This window comes from Hirundo rustica, chromosome 6 (genome assembly GCF_015227805.2).
Source record: "Hirundo rustica isolate bHirRus1 chromosome 6, bHirRus1.pri.v3, whole genome shotgun sequence".
Taxonomy (NCBI): Eukaryota; Metazoa; Chordata; class Aves; order Passeriformes; family Hirundinidae; genus Hirundo; species Hirundo rustica.
The window spans coordinates 38,613,435-38,631,377 of record NC_053455.1 but is presented as its reverse complement, the minus strand read 5'-3'; the positions used below and the strand labels follow the sequence as shown (position 1 = coordinate 38,631,377).

At 44.2% G+C, this 17,943-nt stretch overlaps 1 protein-coding gene across 3 annotated transcripts in view; it reads right to left on the bottom strand.

Annotated features, from left to right (window-relative positions):
- The window catches only part of PPP1R14D (protein phosphatase 1 regulatory inhibitor subunit 14D), a 29,847-nt gene extending 18,979 nt beyond the window's left edge, over nucleotides 1-10,868 (bottom strand). The window contains exons 1-5 of one of the 3 annotated variants that reach the window (XR_005701360.2): nucleotides 10,686-10,868; nucleotides 6,473-6,568; nucleotides 6,257-6,289; nucleotides 3,686-4,259; nucleotides 2,324-2,803 (exon numbers count right to left, since the gene is read on the bottom strand). Coding sequence is in view for 1 of the 3 variants with exons in the window: in XM_040067634.2 (XP_039923568.1) it covers nucleotides 4,191-4,259; nucleotides 6,257-6,289; nucleotides 6,473-6,568; nucleotides 10,686-10,868 (381 nt within the window). In the remaining 2 variants the exon portion in view is untranslated. Of the gene's footprint in view, nucleotides 1-2,323; nucleotides 2,804-3,456; nucleotides 4,260-6,256; nucleotides 6,290-6,472; nucleotides 6,569-10,685 lie in introns of those variants that run through there. The other 2 variants (XR_005701359.2, XM_040067634.2) reach the window with 2 other exon arrangements.
- Between the last annotated feature and the right edge of the window lie 7,075 nt (nucleotides 10,869-17,943).

Below are 17,943 nucleotides of genomic sequence, written 5' to 3'. Positions count from 1 at the left end.
CTGGTTTGACACTGCCACTCCCAGCTGTCTGCCTTGCCCCCATGCTTAAGGTCAGTGCCTCGGAGGTGAAGTGATGAAACAGTGTTTACCTGCACCTCTGGTCAGAGCACAGTGAGTGAATTAAACCACTGTTGAAGGTGAGTTTCTGCTAACCTGCTGCTCTGGATCAGGCTCTTCAACAGAAACTTCATTCAAACTATGTAGAAAAACAATACTTTAGGTTAACACGCTAAAAATGGCAAGCAGTGCCATCAGAACCTTTCCTTAGGAAGAAGTGGCAAAACCTGACTTTCGTGAAGAATCTTTCTCTTGGCAGCCCTTGCTTTATCAGTGCCTGTCTCCTTGGGACAGGTAGATGGGAAAACTACTTGAGTTGCTCTGATACAAGAGCTCACAAGTAACCCTGTGTTACACAAAATTTAAGTAAGTTACAGCCCTGAGGAGCTTGCAGTTTTAAAAATGAAAACAAAATGCTGTTCTTTGTGTTTTTATAGGAGTGACACTTTTTCATTGCTATTTGACATGGTGGATTAGTCTGGCAGTAAGATGGCCTAGTTCTGTCTGAGGTTAAATCCTTCATGTTTTACATATTCAGGGGGAGGTGCAACTATCTGTTCTTATTTCTCTTCTGAATTGATCCACTCCTTTGGGCTTCAGCCAGTGTCTTCTTCAAGCAGTTAGTAGTAATTTTATGACTTGATTTACAACTGCTGGCTTTTTAAATATCTTAGTATGAGTTGGTATGATACTTGCCACATTTTGAATGCTTCATCAGCCACAACAAAACTTTAAGCTCCTTTGCAGTTAGGCAGCCTCTGTCTTGTAAGCCCTGCCCTGTTCACATCAGTAGTAATGAAGCAGGTTGCAGCCGGAAGCAGTTTTAGATTCCCAGGTTGGTTTCTGTGGGGCCATCCCAAGGAATCCAGAAATGCACCCAGCCCATTACCTGAAATAGAACTTAGTCATACATGGAAGAGTCTCTTCAGTCATACACACACATGCTGCTGCTTTCCCTGCACCACTAATGGACATTTTTGTGGCTGCTGCACTTTCTGCATGTAATAGGCCATTTTAGTAGTAGCCCAATCACTTTCCCCTGAAAAGCCATTCCCACTGTAGCTGCTGCCTCAGTGAACTCCACGTAGGAGGAGCAGGGGGGTATCCAGATGGGCTGTCTGCAGGAAGCACACCTAGCTGAATCTGTGTTGTGCAAGAGGAATGCTGCATGACCTTTAAGTGGGCAGTGCACTGTTAGCTCTGTTGCTTACTCCCTATCCTTGTCTTTGAAAAGGTGCTGGTAAACAAAGATACTGGTAATCAATCAATTCCTGACCTGCCAGATCAACTTCAGTCATAGCTATTCAAGGACAGAAAACAGCTTGGCATCTTCCAGAAAGAGATTCAACTTGTTTGCTTTTGTTTTAGTAGCAATTCATGAGGGAAAATGAGATTTTCTTTCCCTCTCAAAATGTTTTGTATGTGAATTATCAAATGTAGGCTCCAGTCCAACAGGAATTCTAACTAGAAAAGCTCATGAATTTTCATACATTGAGTTATCTTGGTATAATCAAGAGGGCAAAGTTCCTTTCAAGCAACATTCTTAGATAGTATCTCTATGCTCATGCTAGTGGTGGTGCTGAGAAACAGCAAAGTTAACTGGAAGGTGTTTTTAAAAAAATTTTCAAGAGCTGATTTTAATCTCTCCATGTGTTCTAGTGTGAGAACAGCCAAAATATAAGTCAAACCAAGTATGATTTACAACTGTTTAAGAATGAAACAAAAAGAAGTTACTCTGATTGCCTTGCATTGCTTTTTCTTTTGCACCAGTGAGCTGAGAAATCACCTACCACTGGCCACGTGTTGTCTTGCTCCCCTGATTTCACTGTGCTCAGCTGAATGCTCTCACATATCACTGTGTATCAGAATTCCTTATGTATCAGAACCAACTGCACATGGAAGGGTCTGCAGCTTACTCCTTTCCTACTACTCGCACAGTAAGCGTAAAGGCAGCTTCGGTCAAGCAGAGTTTTCAGATTCTGCTTTGTCTTTGGTTGTAACGATGTCTACCTTAAAATACAGACAAAAATTATTTATGCATCACATATTGAGGAAATACAGAACAATGCCCAGGGGGAAGAAAATTTTTCTTTTGGACCAGAGGAGATGCATGTCATTTTGCTGTTGCAGCTCAGCAGAATAAAACAAAGCCTGGTGGTGGGGTATGTAGGTAATCTGAACTCCTGTACTACTGTGCTGTAGCTAATTGCATCTCTAGTTTAGGGCTCTCTGCTCATGGCCTGTCCACCCAGATCTTTCACCTGAACTTCTGTTTGATCCCAGTCTGTTTTTAACAGTGCGTAGAGGTTTTTCTCAATATGCTGCTCTCCTTTCTCAAGGGCTGTGTTACATGAGTCTTAGCAGGTGTCATCCATAAGCAATGCCAGATCTGCAACCATTGCAGCTCTACATTTAATTTTTTTGTTGTTATTTTACTTATAAGGTTGAGATTTCATGAGGGTAGGCATGTTCCATTAGCCCCTTTTTAAGCCAAAAATGCCACGTTCCCAGGACTCCCATAGGTAGATATTGGACCTGGTAAAGAAAGACCATTTCTCCAGCCTAGTGTGTGAGCCTTAGAACATCTTGGAGCAGCCTTAGAACAAGACATGAGGTCCATGGCTTGTCAACTTCCAGTCATACAAGAGCAGCATGTGAACGGAAACAGGCCCTTACATCAGAGTTTTTACTGCAGCTTGGATTTTGTCCTCTCAGAGGACACAACCCACAGTTTGTTCACTGACACCTGGAAAATAGGAGGGAAGAACAAGATAATAGTCATTACTCTGCTACTGATAAAGATGGAAAGACTAATGCACTTAAGATATTACTGGTCCAGCCCAAGAATTCTTGTTTGTCTTTGTTGGCTAACCTGCATGTCCCTCTGGTTCCATAATTGCTCCCTTCTGCCCCAGCTCACCGAACAAACAAAAGATGTTCTCAAAAGCTGGCCTTGAACATTCTGCTCCGTAGGAGCCCCTCTGGATGTGGCTCAGACTCATCTCTGGTGTTTGTGTGGCAGGCATCAGCATAGGGACAGGGCATAATGTGAGTGCTCTGCCTAAGCAATCAGCCTCCATTTGCTGTCTTATTTCCTAGTCACATGTGTCAAGTTACTGACTTGCTGAGAGGCTGGATGTAGTTTCCTCTGTACTTTTCCAGGCAAACATTAGTTGTAGCCAGAAGAGTTTGTGCAGCAAAGTACTGTGCCCTGCTTCACTGCTTATTTGTGAGACCTACCTGTCTGCAAAAACTTGCTCTGAGATGCTCCCTGAAGGGAAGTTGAAAGTGGGTATTTTTTCATTTCAGTTTTTTTTCAGTATCTGAAGAGAGAGCAAGAGCAAGCAGTGCATGGCTGGCTTTCTTTGTTTTAATATAAAATAAGTATTTTTTCCAACATCATTTTAAACTAGGAGAAAAATCATTCCCAGGCTTTGTTCCTTTAGAAAAGGCATCTAAATCTTAAGTCTTAAATTCCACAAAAAGGAAAAAAAATAGCCATTAGCCTTAGCAGCTGTTTCACAAACTTCCCCTTAGGTAGACCAGGTGCACTCAAACATTTTCCATCCATCCTATAGTGTATTTTCTGTCCAACCTTCATAAACAACAGAGGCTTGATAAAACTTACAGAGTATGTGCAATGCTGTAGAGTCAGGTACAGCAGTAACAGGCAGGAGATCACAGTTGGGCCCAAGCCAGACTGAAATGAGGTGCAGCTTAACAGTGGCTGATTTTCCATGTTGATGAATGAATGGTAACCAATGCCTTGTTTTCCTTGCAGTGGACGAAGAAAAGAGGTCTTGATGAGCTCCTGAGAATTGTATTCAGTGCTCCTTGGCCTGCATGGAAATTCCTAGAAGAATCTAAAGGAGAGGGACATCTTGTACTGTTCCTCAGGTTAACACACTCTTTAAGAATCAGGAAAATCAGCTAAAGTCTATCTCCCTGCTGTGTGTGTAGATCTGGAAGGAGTGGAGGCTTCAAAGCGCTGGTACAAATTTCACAAACTTGGTGTTGTTTCTCAATAATAATAAGTCCTAAACATATTCAGAAGTTCTGTTGCTGATCCTGGTTTTTGTGAGGAAGATACATGTTTCCTTTTAACCAAAGCTGGGTGTTCCATGTAAGCAAGGTCATTTCTTCTGAGGATTGGTGACTCTCCGGAGACCTCTCAATCGACTAAGCAATTCTGTAATGAAGTCCTACGATAAGAATTGGTTGAAGAAGGGTGTTGTATTAATTCCATCATTCCCACATTCACCCTCGCATTGAGCAGAAACCAGAATTTTGACATATATTGAGAAAATCTATATTTTAGCTTAGGAAAGGAGACCTTGTGGTAGATGAGAAGGGTCTAAATGCTCCTCTTCTTCCCTTCCCCTGTATCTCTTTGGAACAGCCATGTTTACTTTCTCCTCAGGAGCTAGCCTGACCCTCTTCATCCCAGATACCTGCTTTCCCACCATGAGATGACCTCAGGATGCTGTTGTTCTCTTTTAGGTTCCACTGCTTCCTGTTGCCACCATAACCTCCTGCCCACTCCTGCTGCCCTCCCAATCTAGGGCAAAGCAAGCTGTCCCTCTTGTTGAACCAGTAAAGCTCCATGTTGCGAATTGCAAACGATCCTGGAGCTGTGCCAGTTCTACAAGGAAGTGGCTGGCAGAGAAGAGGTGGAGCAGAACATGTAGGACTAATGATAACCTTGAGCAGGGGTTGAGGAGAGGCAGAGCAGATAGATGAGCAGTTAATGGAGACAAACCCTGACTACTTTGCTGACACAGCCGAGGACTATGAACTAAACTGGCCTATCTGGTTGTTCCAAGCAGAAGACAATGTGACAAGTGCAAACTTTACCCTCTGCATGGCAAGTAACATCACCATAAAGAAGTGTGCCGCTTTTCTTAACCAAAGACATAGCTACATGTTCTTGTAATTAGGCAAGGTCACTGGAAGTACTGCAGCTTGTTACATTAGTGCTGTGTGGAAGTCCAGCATCCTCACCTGGGTGATCAGAGGTTGCCACAACATGCTCTGGAAGTAGATGCCTAGGATCATACATTCCTTCTCAGTCAGTCCTTCCAGTTTCTTGTCTGCTTTCTGCAGTTAGATTGCTGTGATCTTTCAAGGGGACTGGATTCAAGATCCCCAGGGAGAAAGTACATGTTTTTGCCAGTGGGGCAGCAGTATCTGTATTCAGCAGGTGCTGCGCTGTCCACAAGACATTTTCATGGCTTGTGACTTAGCAGAGCAAACTCTCTTCAGTTATCACTCTGGGAATGTGGGATTCTTGCCTCAGCTCTGACATTCAGACACTTTGAAAACTAGCTCATATTGCCAGCTTTGCTGAAACCCCGCTAGGAGAGTATCTGTGATGACTGCTACAGCCCAGTTTAAATTCAGTTAATTAATTAATAAATTCAGATATTAATTGTGATTCAGTGATTGAATTTCAGTCATGCATTCATCTCATTTTCTGCATGTTCATCACTGCACAGCCACATTGGCTCGACAACATATGGAGTCTGATGGATGATGTGCAAGCAGAATGTTCACATGCAGTGCATGTGGCTGAAGCAGTGATGGGGACTACATTTTGCACAGGTGTGCAGGCAGCAAAGGCAATCCCTGTGTGGTGCATGCACACAGTATTGCCTCCAATCATCTGGGCATTGTGGGATTTCGCTGTCTAATTCAAAGTTGTAAAGTTGCAACATTACATGGGGGAAAAAAATCCATGTGTAAAACTAACCTATATGGGCACTGCTCAGCAGTTATCTGCCCAGTCCAACCTAAGGGCCATTCTACATTCTTATCCTCATAACTCTGGAGTGTTTTAAGCTAAGAATGCATTTAGTTAACAGTGTAAAAAATGGTTACGTGAGCTATGTCACTGGATATGACTTTTCTACACTGCATATCAAATAGCAACTCAGACTGATCAGCTTAGGATGTCCAAAACATGGAAAGAACTTCCACTGATTGTAAAGCGTAATTCCTTTTTTGTTCCAGTGGTCTGCCTTCAGCACATCCATGTGCATTTATATGTAATTTTACAATCACAGAATCAAACACCTCCCATTACGGTCAAACAAATCTGCAGCACGGTAGTGTCTTGGCTACTCAGCCAAGCAGCAGCAAAGACACTCTAACAGAATAGTATAACATGTTTACATGTAAATTTACATGGTGCTTCACTCACCTCTGTGGGGCTGGAGCACTCATGGAGGATTTCCTAAAAAACAAGGAGTCATCATTTTAGTATTTTATGAGTTGATCTAATTCTCCCCTCCCTACAAAAGGAAGGCACAAGAAAGCATCATGCAACACTACAAACACCTCTCCTCTATCCCTCATGCCACTAGTCTTTATGAAGAAAACTTCACTAACTTAAAGTCACCAAGTCCCTCTATCTGACCTGTAGTTTTAATTTCTGTTCTTCATTAGGGACCTCCAGGAGATCTTCAAGATCAATTTGTGGTTCAGGCGCTGCTGCCTCTGTTTCCTCCCTTAGCTAAAAAGGAAAAAAACCACCAGAGTTAATTAACCTTCAAACTTCGAAGAACCCTAGAGGCCATCTTTAAAGAACTCAGCAGCTGAGTTACAATAAAACTATGCTGCAAAACCGAGGTCAGGATATAAATCTCAAAAAAGGGAGGTTCTTACAATGAGGGCACAGATTGCAGCCCCTTTGTGGTGTCTCTTACAGCCACACATCCTGATGTGCACATTCTTCATCTTTTCCAACCACTACACTGATCACGGATCATGACCCATCATTGGAAAACCACTTCAAGGATATCAAACTGCAGTGCCATACACACCAGCCTGTGACACCCTTCCTCTATGAAAAGTTCACCAAACAGAACTCCAACAGGCTTAATCTTAGAAAGGCATAAAGAACAGAACGAGATTTTGGGGTTTTATGCTAATTGCACTCCCCTACTTTGTATTTATACTAAGGCTTTTTGCAGTAATGGAGAGAAAAATAATTATACTGTTGAAAGACCTAATAATATTTTGCCAGCTCTCTCTAATAGACAGGAGAGGGGTATAATAGTCTCCGTTAATGTAAGAGGGACCCCAAGTTTTGTAAGAGGGACCCCAGTTTGGTGACTGGAGTAATAATCTTGTACTGCACGGGGATGTTAGCTGGAAACATTTGTAAACTTGATCACAGACACATTTTAGCTTCACAAATCTTTGCAAGGAAAGCAGTCTGTGTTTTTCCAGTGTATTTGCAAAATGAATCTTTCACAGCACAACACTAGTGATATTTTGGCATAGTAATCAGTAGAATAAGGATACTGGGTGAACAGCACAGTACCCGATTGCCAGGTTGTGGCATTTATGGATGTGTATGTAAAATATTAAACAATAAAGGCAATACTTACAGGAAAAAAAGGAAACTTTTCCTGATCAGTTACTGATACCAAGCCAGAGAGGAAGTAGGAAGCCTTTGTTTAGCTTTGATACACAGCTGACTTAAGAATAAATAATAAACCAGAGTTAAATATATTGCACTGTGACCCACACAATATTTTTTCATGAAAGTAATTGTTTTCATGTGACTTTTCAGAAAACAGGTGTTGATCCAGTCTGACTTTGTCTCTGGTTAAGAAGCTAAGTAGGCTAAGAGGGCAAGATAGGCTAGGAAATCCCTGTGGTCTTTAGTGCTAGTGTGGATGCTGTTCTGGCTTCCATATGCAAGGAATCATCTTGAAAATCACAGAGTCTTAATTTTGTTGCAAAAAAGTATCATGACAGTAAACATCATAGCATTCCCTGTATCAGGAGGTGATGTTTGAACTAACCTTGCTGGCCTTTGAATCTCTGGAAGATACCCAGGAACACTGCGCTGCCAAGGGGAGGTGGAGCAAAGAGGTAACAGAGACAATTGCAATGGAAGTTGATAGATACAAGGAAGCCCAAAGAAGCAGGGCAACTAAACAGTCTTGTCACAATGCACAGAGGAGAGCAGGATGACCTGCTGGATATCTCTGTGATTACGAGTAAATTACTGTGGCACATGTATGTATTTGAAGAGATCCTATTAACAGTCTCTGACCTGGCACAGCATTATGTTATGTAGTTCCTTGTAGCAAATCTCTTATGCTGGCCTGAATACATCAGGAAGCAGGGAAATCTGTTGTGCTGAAGAGATATTAGCAAGGGCAATCCACTGGCAATCTGTTCCTGTGAGGGCATGGCTGGGTTTCTCACTTGTGCCTGCTGGGATTTTGCAGCAGGGAAAAAGAATCCCTTTTGGGCAGCTACTCTGATGACAGTAAACAGCCCTTAATTCCCTGGAAAACAGAAGTGATAACGTAAACTGACTTGTTTTTCTGCCACCTTTACAAGTGTAAAGGTCTATCTCTGTACACTTCAACAAGTAAGAGTAGCACATAGAGAACCTCATCTCAGGTCATGATACTGGTCATACCAAGTGCTGCTTGTCTGTCTCAGGAAAAACAAGTGTCAAAAATCTAACTCTTTAAAACTGCAGTAATTCTCCAAAGGTGTTCTGTTAATCAAAGCAGCAGCCATTCTCCTTGCCTCTCTCTAGCAAACCTCAGCAGTCAGGAAAAGGATTCTCTGAACTGAGCTACCAACTCCAGGGACAGTCCCTTAAATGCCAGTGCAGGCATGGTTGGGAAGCAATATTGTCACTGCCGCTCTTTTGAACAGCCTTCACTCACCAGGAGTACCAAGCTAGCACTTTGCAGACGCACTGAATTTTGCCTGTCTGACCAGGTGTGCTGATAACTTCTGCTCCCATGTGCACTGTATAATGTTTCATAATGCATTATCAAGAGGCTTAAAATACAGCTGAGAATGTACTACTATAATTTTAATAAGCTATAGAAAACAACTGGAAATTCACAACTAACTTGAAGAGATTAGTAATTTTTACTGAACAAGCTATGTTTGGGAATTCTAAAAAAGTTAGTTAACAGAACAGAAGCAGTAATATACTCATTTTCAGAGGAGCCGTGCATTTGCAGCAGAAGAACATTTTTCTCTAAGCTAGTTTTCTGCCTGTTCTTTGCATAAGGCATAAATTAAACCAGAAATTAACTGGTTTTATCTCCCAACATGGCATGAGAATCTGGCACGTTCCCACAAATAGCAAATAGGAAGCAGTCACACAGAAAATTATTATAATAATGGTTTTTATAATAATAAAAAAAGAACAGCAACAACAATAATAAGGACAGGCTTAGAAGCAGTTCCTGAAGTCTGAGTCTTCAGCTGTGGAGGTGACATCATTATATAGCTCTCAGGCCCAGAAAATCAGCCTGGGCAGGCAAAAATTTTTCAGTACCATCATGGCAAGTAGCATGAAACCCACCATTCCTGGTCTCTTATAACATGTCTACTTCACTGTTGATTGCAATTTGAAACTGCTGATGCTCAGAGCAGAAGACTCTAAGCAATCATCAGCTCCTATTTCCTTGTACCTCAAAAGTGTGCTTAACACTGTGCTGGGCTGCAAATACAGAATACAGGACAGAAAGGGCCTGGCAGCTCATTTAGTCCACCCCCATCCAGGACATAAATAAGCACTTCTACACCATTTGTTAAACCTATCTGTGTCATCTGTTGAAGGTGGAGATTCTCTGTGGGTCAAGAAAGCTGTGTTCTCTTACTGTATCAGTCACTGCCCTAGAGAGAAAAGCAAACCCTTAATCAAGCTATTTAAATGGGTTTAAGATCATGATGTGCAATGGGGGAAAGCCTTTCATCTTTTACTGTACTGCACTCCAAAGGATTATCTCAAACAGAAGAGCACTCTTGCTTCTGAGAGCACCCAGCATCACTGTCATGCATCTAAGGACAATATATGAATAGAAGCTATAGTACAGGGTAAAAATTTCAAGGTACCCAGGCAGTGCTGGGTAATTTCAATGTACCCAGTCACTAACCCAGTGAAAAAGTGCAACAGCTGAAGCTGTTGCCATTCAGGTGCTGGATGTGGGAACTCTGGATCTTTCCTAATGGGACAGCTCTCAGGCAGGCAGGAAGAATTTGGGAGGGATGGTTCCTGGTGCAAAGAGAAGCTTAGGCAAGGCAAACAGCTCTGGGGATTGTTGAAGTTGAAGGCATAAGATCTTTATATTTGAGCAAAGAGTTTTTTTCCCATTTTTCCTGGTTGCCAGTTGTGAGTCCGGACTCTGCAGTTACACACACAGCACATTCCGAAATGTCTCATTCAAGCAGCAGGTAGGGCCTCACTGTTGTGTCAAAAAGGAACAGGGATACACTGATCACTAACCCAGCTAGCTTGGATACTGCTCACTGCAAAGCCACTCACCACACGGAGTTCAGCAACAAGAATCATCCCTGGGTTTATACCTCTCTCTAGGTTGTGCTACTCATGCTGAGCAATAGCTACACCCCCTCAGTGGGTGCAACACCAGGCAGTTCAGAGCCAGTTGGATTGCATCAGTGCAAGCCTCTCTGCCTGCTGACACACCAGTCAGAGTGCTGCAGAGGGGGCATGGAGATACCTCCTGCAAGCTGAAGACAAGGAACTATTTCCAGCGAGGCAGAGCAAGCAAACCTCTGTGCCAGCACCTCTAGATCCATTCACCTGACAAGCAAGTGGCTGATTTGCCCCAGCTACTCACCCGGCATTGGTAGAGCTCCTGCAGCTGGGCGTTGATCCATTCCTCCAGGTCCAGCCAGCGCTGTAGGTCTTTGCGGTTGTACTTTATGGTCAACTTGCCCAGTTTCCTGTGTGATGATTCCTCCCCAGGTTTCTCTGGCGTCTGGAAAGTCACCCGGGGCAGTGCACTGGAGTTGCTGGCCATCCTCACCGCCTCCTCCTCTGACAGCAGGAACTCGCCTTCCTCTGGGCTCCCTCACACCTTTTCTGTCTCCTTTAATCAAAGCCTCTCTGCAACCAGTGTCTCCCAGCACAAGCTAGTTACAGGCACCAAAGATGGGAGGCATTGGTGATCCTAGGGAGAGACTTGGGGGTGGCCACAGGGCTGGGGCAGCAGCCAGGTTCTGCAGGCAGAGTTACAGCCGCAGACTCTTGGGTTTCACCATCAGATGTGCTGACAGGAGCAGGGAGGCAGGCAGAGTTGTTGTAATAACATCTGTTGTTAAAAGAAGCCAAGCGAACCAGGGAATTGATGAACCATGTTTGTTAATATTTAACACAAGTCAGCTCCAAGAGGTGGGGAAGGAGGAGGTTTTAAATTACTGTTTTCCTACAGGCATAACTTACATGCATGTGCAATTCCAGAGGGCTGATCCATACATAATGCATTGAATCCTGCTGCAGTTCATACTCAGTAAACTGCCTGCAGCTACAGGGTTTAGCTCCCTTTGAGATATTTGGTATATTTGGCGTTTTCCAGCTAAAGCACTGGACCCAGCACAGATAAGAAGTGGTCCAGAATCAGGCAGCTCATTCATTATCTTACAGCAGTAGGTCAGGAAATGACACTGTGACCCAAAGTTGGGCTCAGCAGTTCCACTTTTTGTTCTATATTCTCTGAGGTAACTCCAGCTCTCTCAAAAATTTCTGTAGAAATCCCAGTGACATGACTTTGAAATTATTTCAGCAAGGAAATTCTGGGATAAAAGAAAGTATCTGTGCTCATATTAAGAAAAAAGTTCGGAATTTGATGTGATGGCACTGCAGGGGAAGACCTCACTAGGGATAATAGCACCATCTCCTTCCCACAGGAAAGTATTCATGGTAAATAGGTTCACCTGCTGAGGCATCATAAATGGCTATCAGACTGTATAATGTCAATGCTTGGTTTACAGCTCCAGCCCAGCTGGGTAAAGGTCTGCAGCATTATGGGCCTATAGCATTTAGAAGGGTATGTGTGAGAAGTGCACACCACTGCTCTGTTCAGAGGAGCAGGAATCAGGCTGGCTGTGATTACAGGGTGCCAGGACACTGGGACACCTGCGTCCCTCCCGTCATACCTCTTTATTCAGCTGTTCCCAGAGCCCTCCAGCAGCCTGCCCAGGGAGCTGCCCCACCACATGGACAAACCAACTGAGACCCTCCATCCTGGAGCAGATCAAACACCTCCAGTCTCATGACTCATGTGGAAAAAGCAAGTAAGCCTCTGCTGTCAGGAGCCAAGGAGTTTCCAGTTTGGAGGCCAAGAGCTAGATAAGCCAAAGGAAAAGCCACCTTCCCCCACAGAAAGGTGCTGCCAGGCAGCATGAGGCAGTCTGCAGAGGGGCCAACCCCCTGGCACTGTTCTGTCCCAACAGGGATGGTGGTACAGCCAGCCAGCAAAATCTTATACACAGGGTGGTAGAAAAAAAGATCAGGGCCATTACAACCCTTCTTTTCGTCCTTAATGTGAGAAAAAAAACCCAAAACAAAACAATCCTTTTCAGATGGTAAATCCTGCAATTTGCTTTCACATACATGAAGAATAATGTATTAAAGTATACCTGAAACTGGTATTATCTCCTCTGTTTTCCTGACAGCCTAAAACTTCTGTTCAGAAGACAACTGTTAGCTTTTTAATTTTAGGAGCTTTGGCCATTTTTCCTCACTGCTTGGCTGTATCCCCACTCTAATCCCACTCCTAAAACTTCTTTATTTAGATCAAAGTGACACAGAAAAATCTCTGTTGAGAAGCTCATAGCATACTTAGTACGTGCAGACTCTTCAGAGATTCTTAATAGTGGAAACCTTGTAAAACCCATCGAAGAACTTATAATGCCTTTACAACTATTGACTTTTCAAAGGTTAATATGGCCTAAAATGGGCAGCTATTCACAAGGTAGGACTGGACCAAAGGACACACATCCAGGTGATAAATTCCTGTCTAGAAATAGAAGTGCTCTATTTTGGTGTTCAAGGACTGACATATTTGAAAGGGGAAAAGAGGGGGAAAACTGTATTTTGGTCCCAAGAATCTCCAGAGAGGCTGGCATTAAGAGCAAAGAGGACCAGACTTAAAGGAGAAGCTACTTGTTATTCCTGAGTCACTCCAAATATTTGCAGTGGCTGAAGGGCTTGCAGGGAAGCCCCTTTCTTCCATCCCCTATGCCCTATCCTCTCTGGTGCTCTTGAGCAGTTTAGTTAACCTCTACATGAAAGGTGGGGTTTGCCCTGTCGGTATTCTGCCAGCATGGTTGAATTTATGAAGCAGAAGATCCAGAAGCCACAGGAGAGCTGTGAAAATGAGGCAAAATGGAAAATAAGCTACTCTAGTGGCTCTTCAAATAGCTTGAACCACTGTAGAGTTGTAACCTCACTTGAGTTGAGATGCCACATCTGAAAAGGTCCACAGGCCCGTTGTGTGAGTAACAGACTCACCCCACAGCCTATCAACCAAGTAACAAACAAAGGGCACAAGCCCTCCTGCTGCTCCATCAGTGCCACCCTACAGCTGAACAAGGTGTTCAGAGGATGATGTCAGAGGCCCTCTCAGGAAAGCTGTAAGCCAAAATGAGCCAGATTACAGGATGTTCATCATACTGCTTTGGTTTATTCCAGCTTAGTCATGAATTTGTTGTAGTAAGAAGGTGGCAATATAGAAACAAATGTTTACTGATAAAATAGGCCTCCTCCAGTAATAAACTGTTTTAATCTATGATTAAAGCAAGAAGAAGCAGCAAACCCAGTGCAAGATCAGTCCTTGAGGGTGTGGTAGAAGTTCCTGCAGGCATAGGACTGCGTGCCTCATTCAAGGTAGGGGATATTGTCCCCTTGAATGAGGCAGGATCTCCTACGGGTACACCAGCCACCTGCCAGTGCTGGTAAATGCCAGCTGCCACCAAAAAAGAAGCAGCTTCAAGACTTCCTTCACAGTGCCACACCCCATCCTGTCCTTTGCTGGCATCACAGCAGATTCACTTGGCCAAAGGGACAGAGAGACGCTCATCATTTTGTTTGGACAGAAACTCAGAGATCTCAGGCATGGCTGGGAGATGGAATCTTGTTTTCAATCTAGTTATCTCTCCCTATAGCCTCAGGTCCAGGCATACAACCTGGACCAAAATTTCTGGAGTGAACACACATACTTGGGCAACTAAGTCATCTTATCAGACAACCTGTTTTGTTTGTTTTCCACAAGAGCTGCACACACATAAGCTCCTATGGACCTCCTGCTGCAGCTGCTTGAGAACACGTCCTCTGCAAATCTGCGTATCATTTATGCTAGTGAATAAAGGGAGTTTAAACATGGCCAACACATTTGAATTGTTAGACTGAAAGAAACACTATGCCTCAGTTTCCATGTGTGTGACCTGGGGTCGCTGATCCTCTAGGCCTGCTCTAAAAATGAGGTGCCTCTGAAAGGAGGGGAGGATTAAGTACTGTGAAGCTGGACTTTTATGACTGTCTCTGGTGCCAGAGAGGGCCACCAAACCAAGCTGAGCATAGGCATCATAGTACCAAACACCTGTGACACCGATCCAGGCAGCAGAGCATCCAAGGGCATGAGTCAGATCCAGTTACACTCCTCTGTTCTTGAAGCTAGTAATCTCCATCCCACACCTGTGACCTAAGCTGATGTTTCGCTTTCTTCCTGAGCTGATGACTGTGGTGTGTGCTCAATAATTCAGCAGGGCCCCAGTTCATCTTTCCACAGAACCAGGTTGGCTCCTTTCCCTTGAGTCCCAGCCTAGTGAGGAACATCTCCCTTCAAGACGGCAGAAGCCACTCTCCACCTGCTTTAGAAAATAATCACTTTCCCTGTAGTTGCAAATGTGATAGTTAGCACAAATTAAACCAGAGAAGCCAGCAGAGGTGACTGTATCAATACTACAGTGACACCACAAGGTAAAGTGGTTCCATTCCTTCCTGGGAACAGGAATAGGCACAGAAAAAAATGTTGCACAATAAGGCAATGTAGCAGGACTGGAGATTTAAAAAATTCAGACCCCTAAGTGGGCAACCCGAGTACACCCAGCATCTTGATGTTCATCATCCACTTTCTTTATTTTTCACTGTCTCCATGGGAGCAGGGAAACCAAAAAGGCTGCACCATCACCCCAGAGTTCTAGCGAGTGAGAGAGAGTGCATCGTCTCTCACCCTCACCTTCTGGAGACATAGGGAAGGAGACTGGGATATCCAGCTCATACAGTCCCCACCTTCACCTGAGAAGTACTACCACCCTCCCATCAGCACAGGCTGAGAAGCCTCTACATTCTTCAGCCAGGTGTCAGTGATCAGCCGTACTCCTTTCTCCTGACAGTCTCACCTTTCATAAAGCACTGAAAGGGCACTGGGAAAGAAAAATGACAAGTGCCAGAGGAAAATGTTTCCCAATTTGACTGATCAAACCAAAATTGCACTATTTGGCCCTGTCTCAGAGAATAGAGAGGTCTCAGCATTAAAGAGGTCAGGTGAGCTGGCCTGCCCACCTGCCCTTCCTCTGGTCTCTGTTACTGGCAGAGTGAAGTGAAGCATAAAGGCTAATGTCTCATCAGGTTGAGTAAGCATCTCCACTGAGGATGAAGACCCCCCTTCCCATTGAATACTTAGGTGAAGCTGACAGCATGAATTAGATGCCAAAATAATTGTTTGGAGATCTTTGAAAACCTGCCCATGTTGTTTGTTGCTATCCCTCTCTGTTTGTTCTCTCCCTCATTACTCTGCTCTATACCTAGAGGAAGAGGTCTGAGGCACTGATAGCATGATCAATGTTTTCATGTAGCACAGAAGTTTCTGCAAGTCTTTGAATGGTGGAGTTGGAGACAAGAAAAGAACTTTTCTGAATAGCTGAAGGGGATCTTTCTTGTTTTCCAGCCTGCTTTCAACATTTTAGGGTGCAGAGGCTGTACAGCTCTTGCACCACGAAGTTTATCGTGACCCAGTCCCCTTGAAAGGGTACCATTCCATTAGCAGGGACTGTACTGCTCACACCTGCAGAGAAATTGCCATCTACAAGCAGAGGGGACAGCAGACTTCCCCAGGAGGCACTGGCAGCTGGCCTGAAGGTGTTGAAAGAAGATTTCTGGGGATGCGTTTGCTGTAGGAAGTAATGGAGGAGAGTTGATAGGGAACCCTGTGGCCAATCCTGTTCCACTCACAGGTGCTATGAAGAACAGATCAAGTTGTCTGTGAGAGCTTCAGTGGGAAACGTAAGTTTATTCTGGTTCCTGCAAATTGAAGGTTCTTTGCTTCACATTTCCATACCCATCTCCCTGCAAAAGCCTAGCATAGACAGGACAAAAATGCAAATACTTGCTTGGTGTAACTGGTCTAGACACTGTTTCCACTTCTTCCTTTCCCAGTGCTCCTGCCCTTACGGGTTTACCTTGACCAGAACATTAAAATAAAACCGTGGACAAGAACATCCCCGAAAGAAACAATATACCCTCATTGTAACTCTCTATCCCAAAGCTACCTCGATGCAATGGGAATGGCTCTCAGGAGGATTCAGCAGCCTGTCATCCTTTCTCCTGCTTTGTTCCACAGGACCAGTGGTTAGTCATAGCCGGACGAGATCCCTTCCTGTCTCCTTCCTTTGCCACATCTTTGTGCCGTCACTTGCATCCGGGTGTCACCCCTAAACCACACCAGGAGGTTTAACCCCTGAGGCAAACACAACAAAGCAAACAAGCGAAGCTGTCTCCCGAGCGTTAATTACGCACGGAGCGGTTCCCAGGTAAAACACGGCAGCATGGATTTGTCTGCAGCAGCCGGTGGGACGAGCTGCTGTGAGGAAGTCACTGCGGACGGTGATGCCATGGAGCTGGGCTGCACAGCGGGGCAAAGGGGAACCTGAATCAAGTCTTCCTTATTTTTCTGCCTGTTGGAGTCACTTCCTCCTGGAAGGTGGGTATCCAGCGGCCAAAGGTGCTGTGGACTCAAGAGCAACCACGCAGAAAGAAGGCAGGTGATGGGGGCTCCTGCAGTGCACTTGTTACAAGGCATGTGCGTCTGAGACCTCTTTTAATCTCAGTTAAACATTAAACTACGGTGTGGCTTACCTCCTGAGTCATCCTCAGAATAGTTATTGCCAGACTGAGAGCAGACACTTCAAAGACAGACAAAAGTCAACGATGACTCACTCTTTCAGGACCCCTTAAAAACACTCCCAAGTTATAAAATCACACACCCTACTTTCCCCTCACGATAACATGAATAATACATGTCCCAGCTGAAGCCGTGGGAATTTATTCATTTTGCAGAAGAGGAGGGCTGTAATGGGATTTTGAGGATAGCAGAGCAAAAAATGAGGTACTAAGTTGGAAGAGGAGAGGAGTTCCTAGTAGAAGCCCTCTATCTCAGGCCCAATCTCAATTAAAATTTTAATTACTGAATTCCTCTGGAACAAACTGGGCATATTTAGAAACTGTGCTACTGTTACTGAATATATGGAATAAAACTAAGGGTATAGTGACTATAAAGAAGTTCAGGTGAGCAGCAGAAAACTTTGCAGCAGAATTTAGCACAGCCTTCTGCTAAGAGTAAAAGCCATTAAAAAGATCTAATCTAAAGGCTAGGTTTCATCCTCTTATGAAGGGGCTCATCCTTTCATAAATATTTTTTTTAAAGTGGGGGGAGACACTAGAGATGCCAGTCAATGAATCCTCCCAGCTCTGTGATTGTAGGAATTACATTACTCCTATATTGTTTGGCACAAGCAGAAGTGGCATCATGTCCTTCAGGTCTGCAGGAAGCCTGTGACAGATTTTGTAACACTACTGCTGAGGTAGATTAAATGGTTGCCAGTGAGACAAAAATACCAAACTGCAGTGTTTAGGCACAGTTCTGCCAGTGTGGGTATCCAAACACAGTCACTGGTTTGCCATGGGGCCAACTGCTCCTTGAGCTCCCTGCTCCCGTGTAAGAGAACTGCACTGAGCCTTACCTGGCTCCACTCTGAAGGCTTCGAATATTTATCCAGGAAAAATCTACTCCAGGCTAAACACAAGAGAGAGCTCCC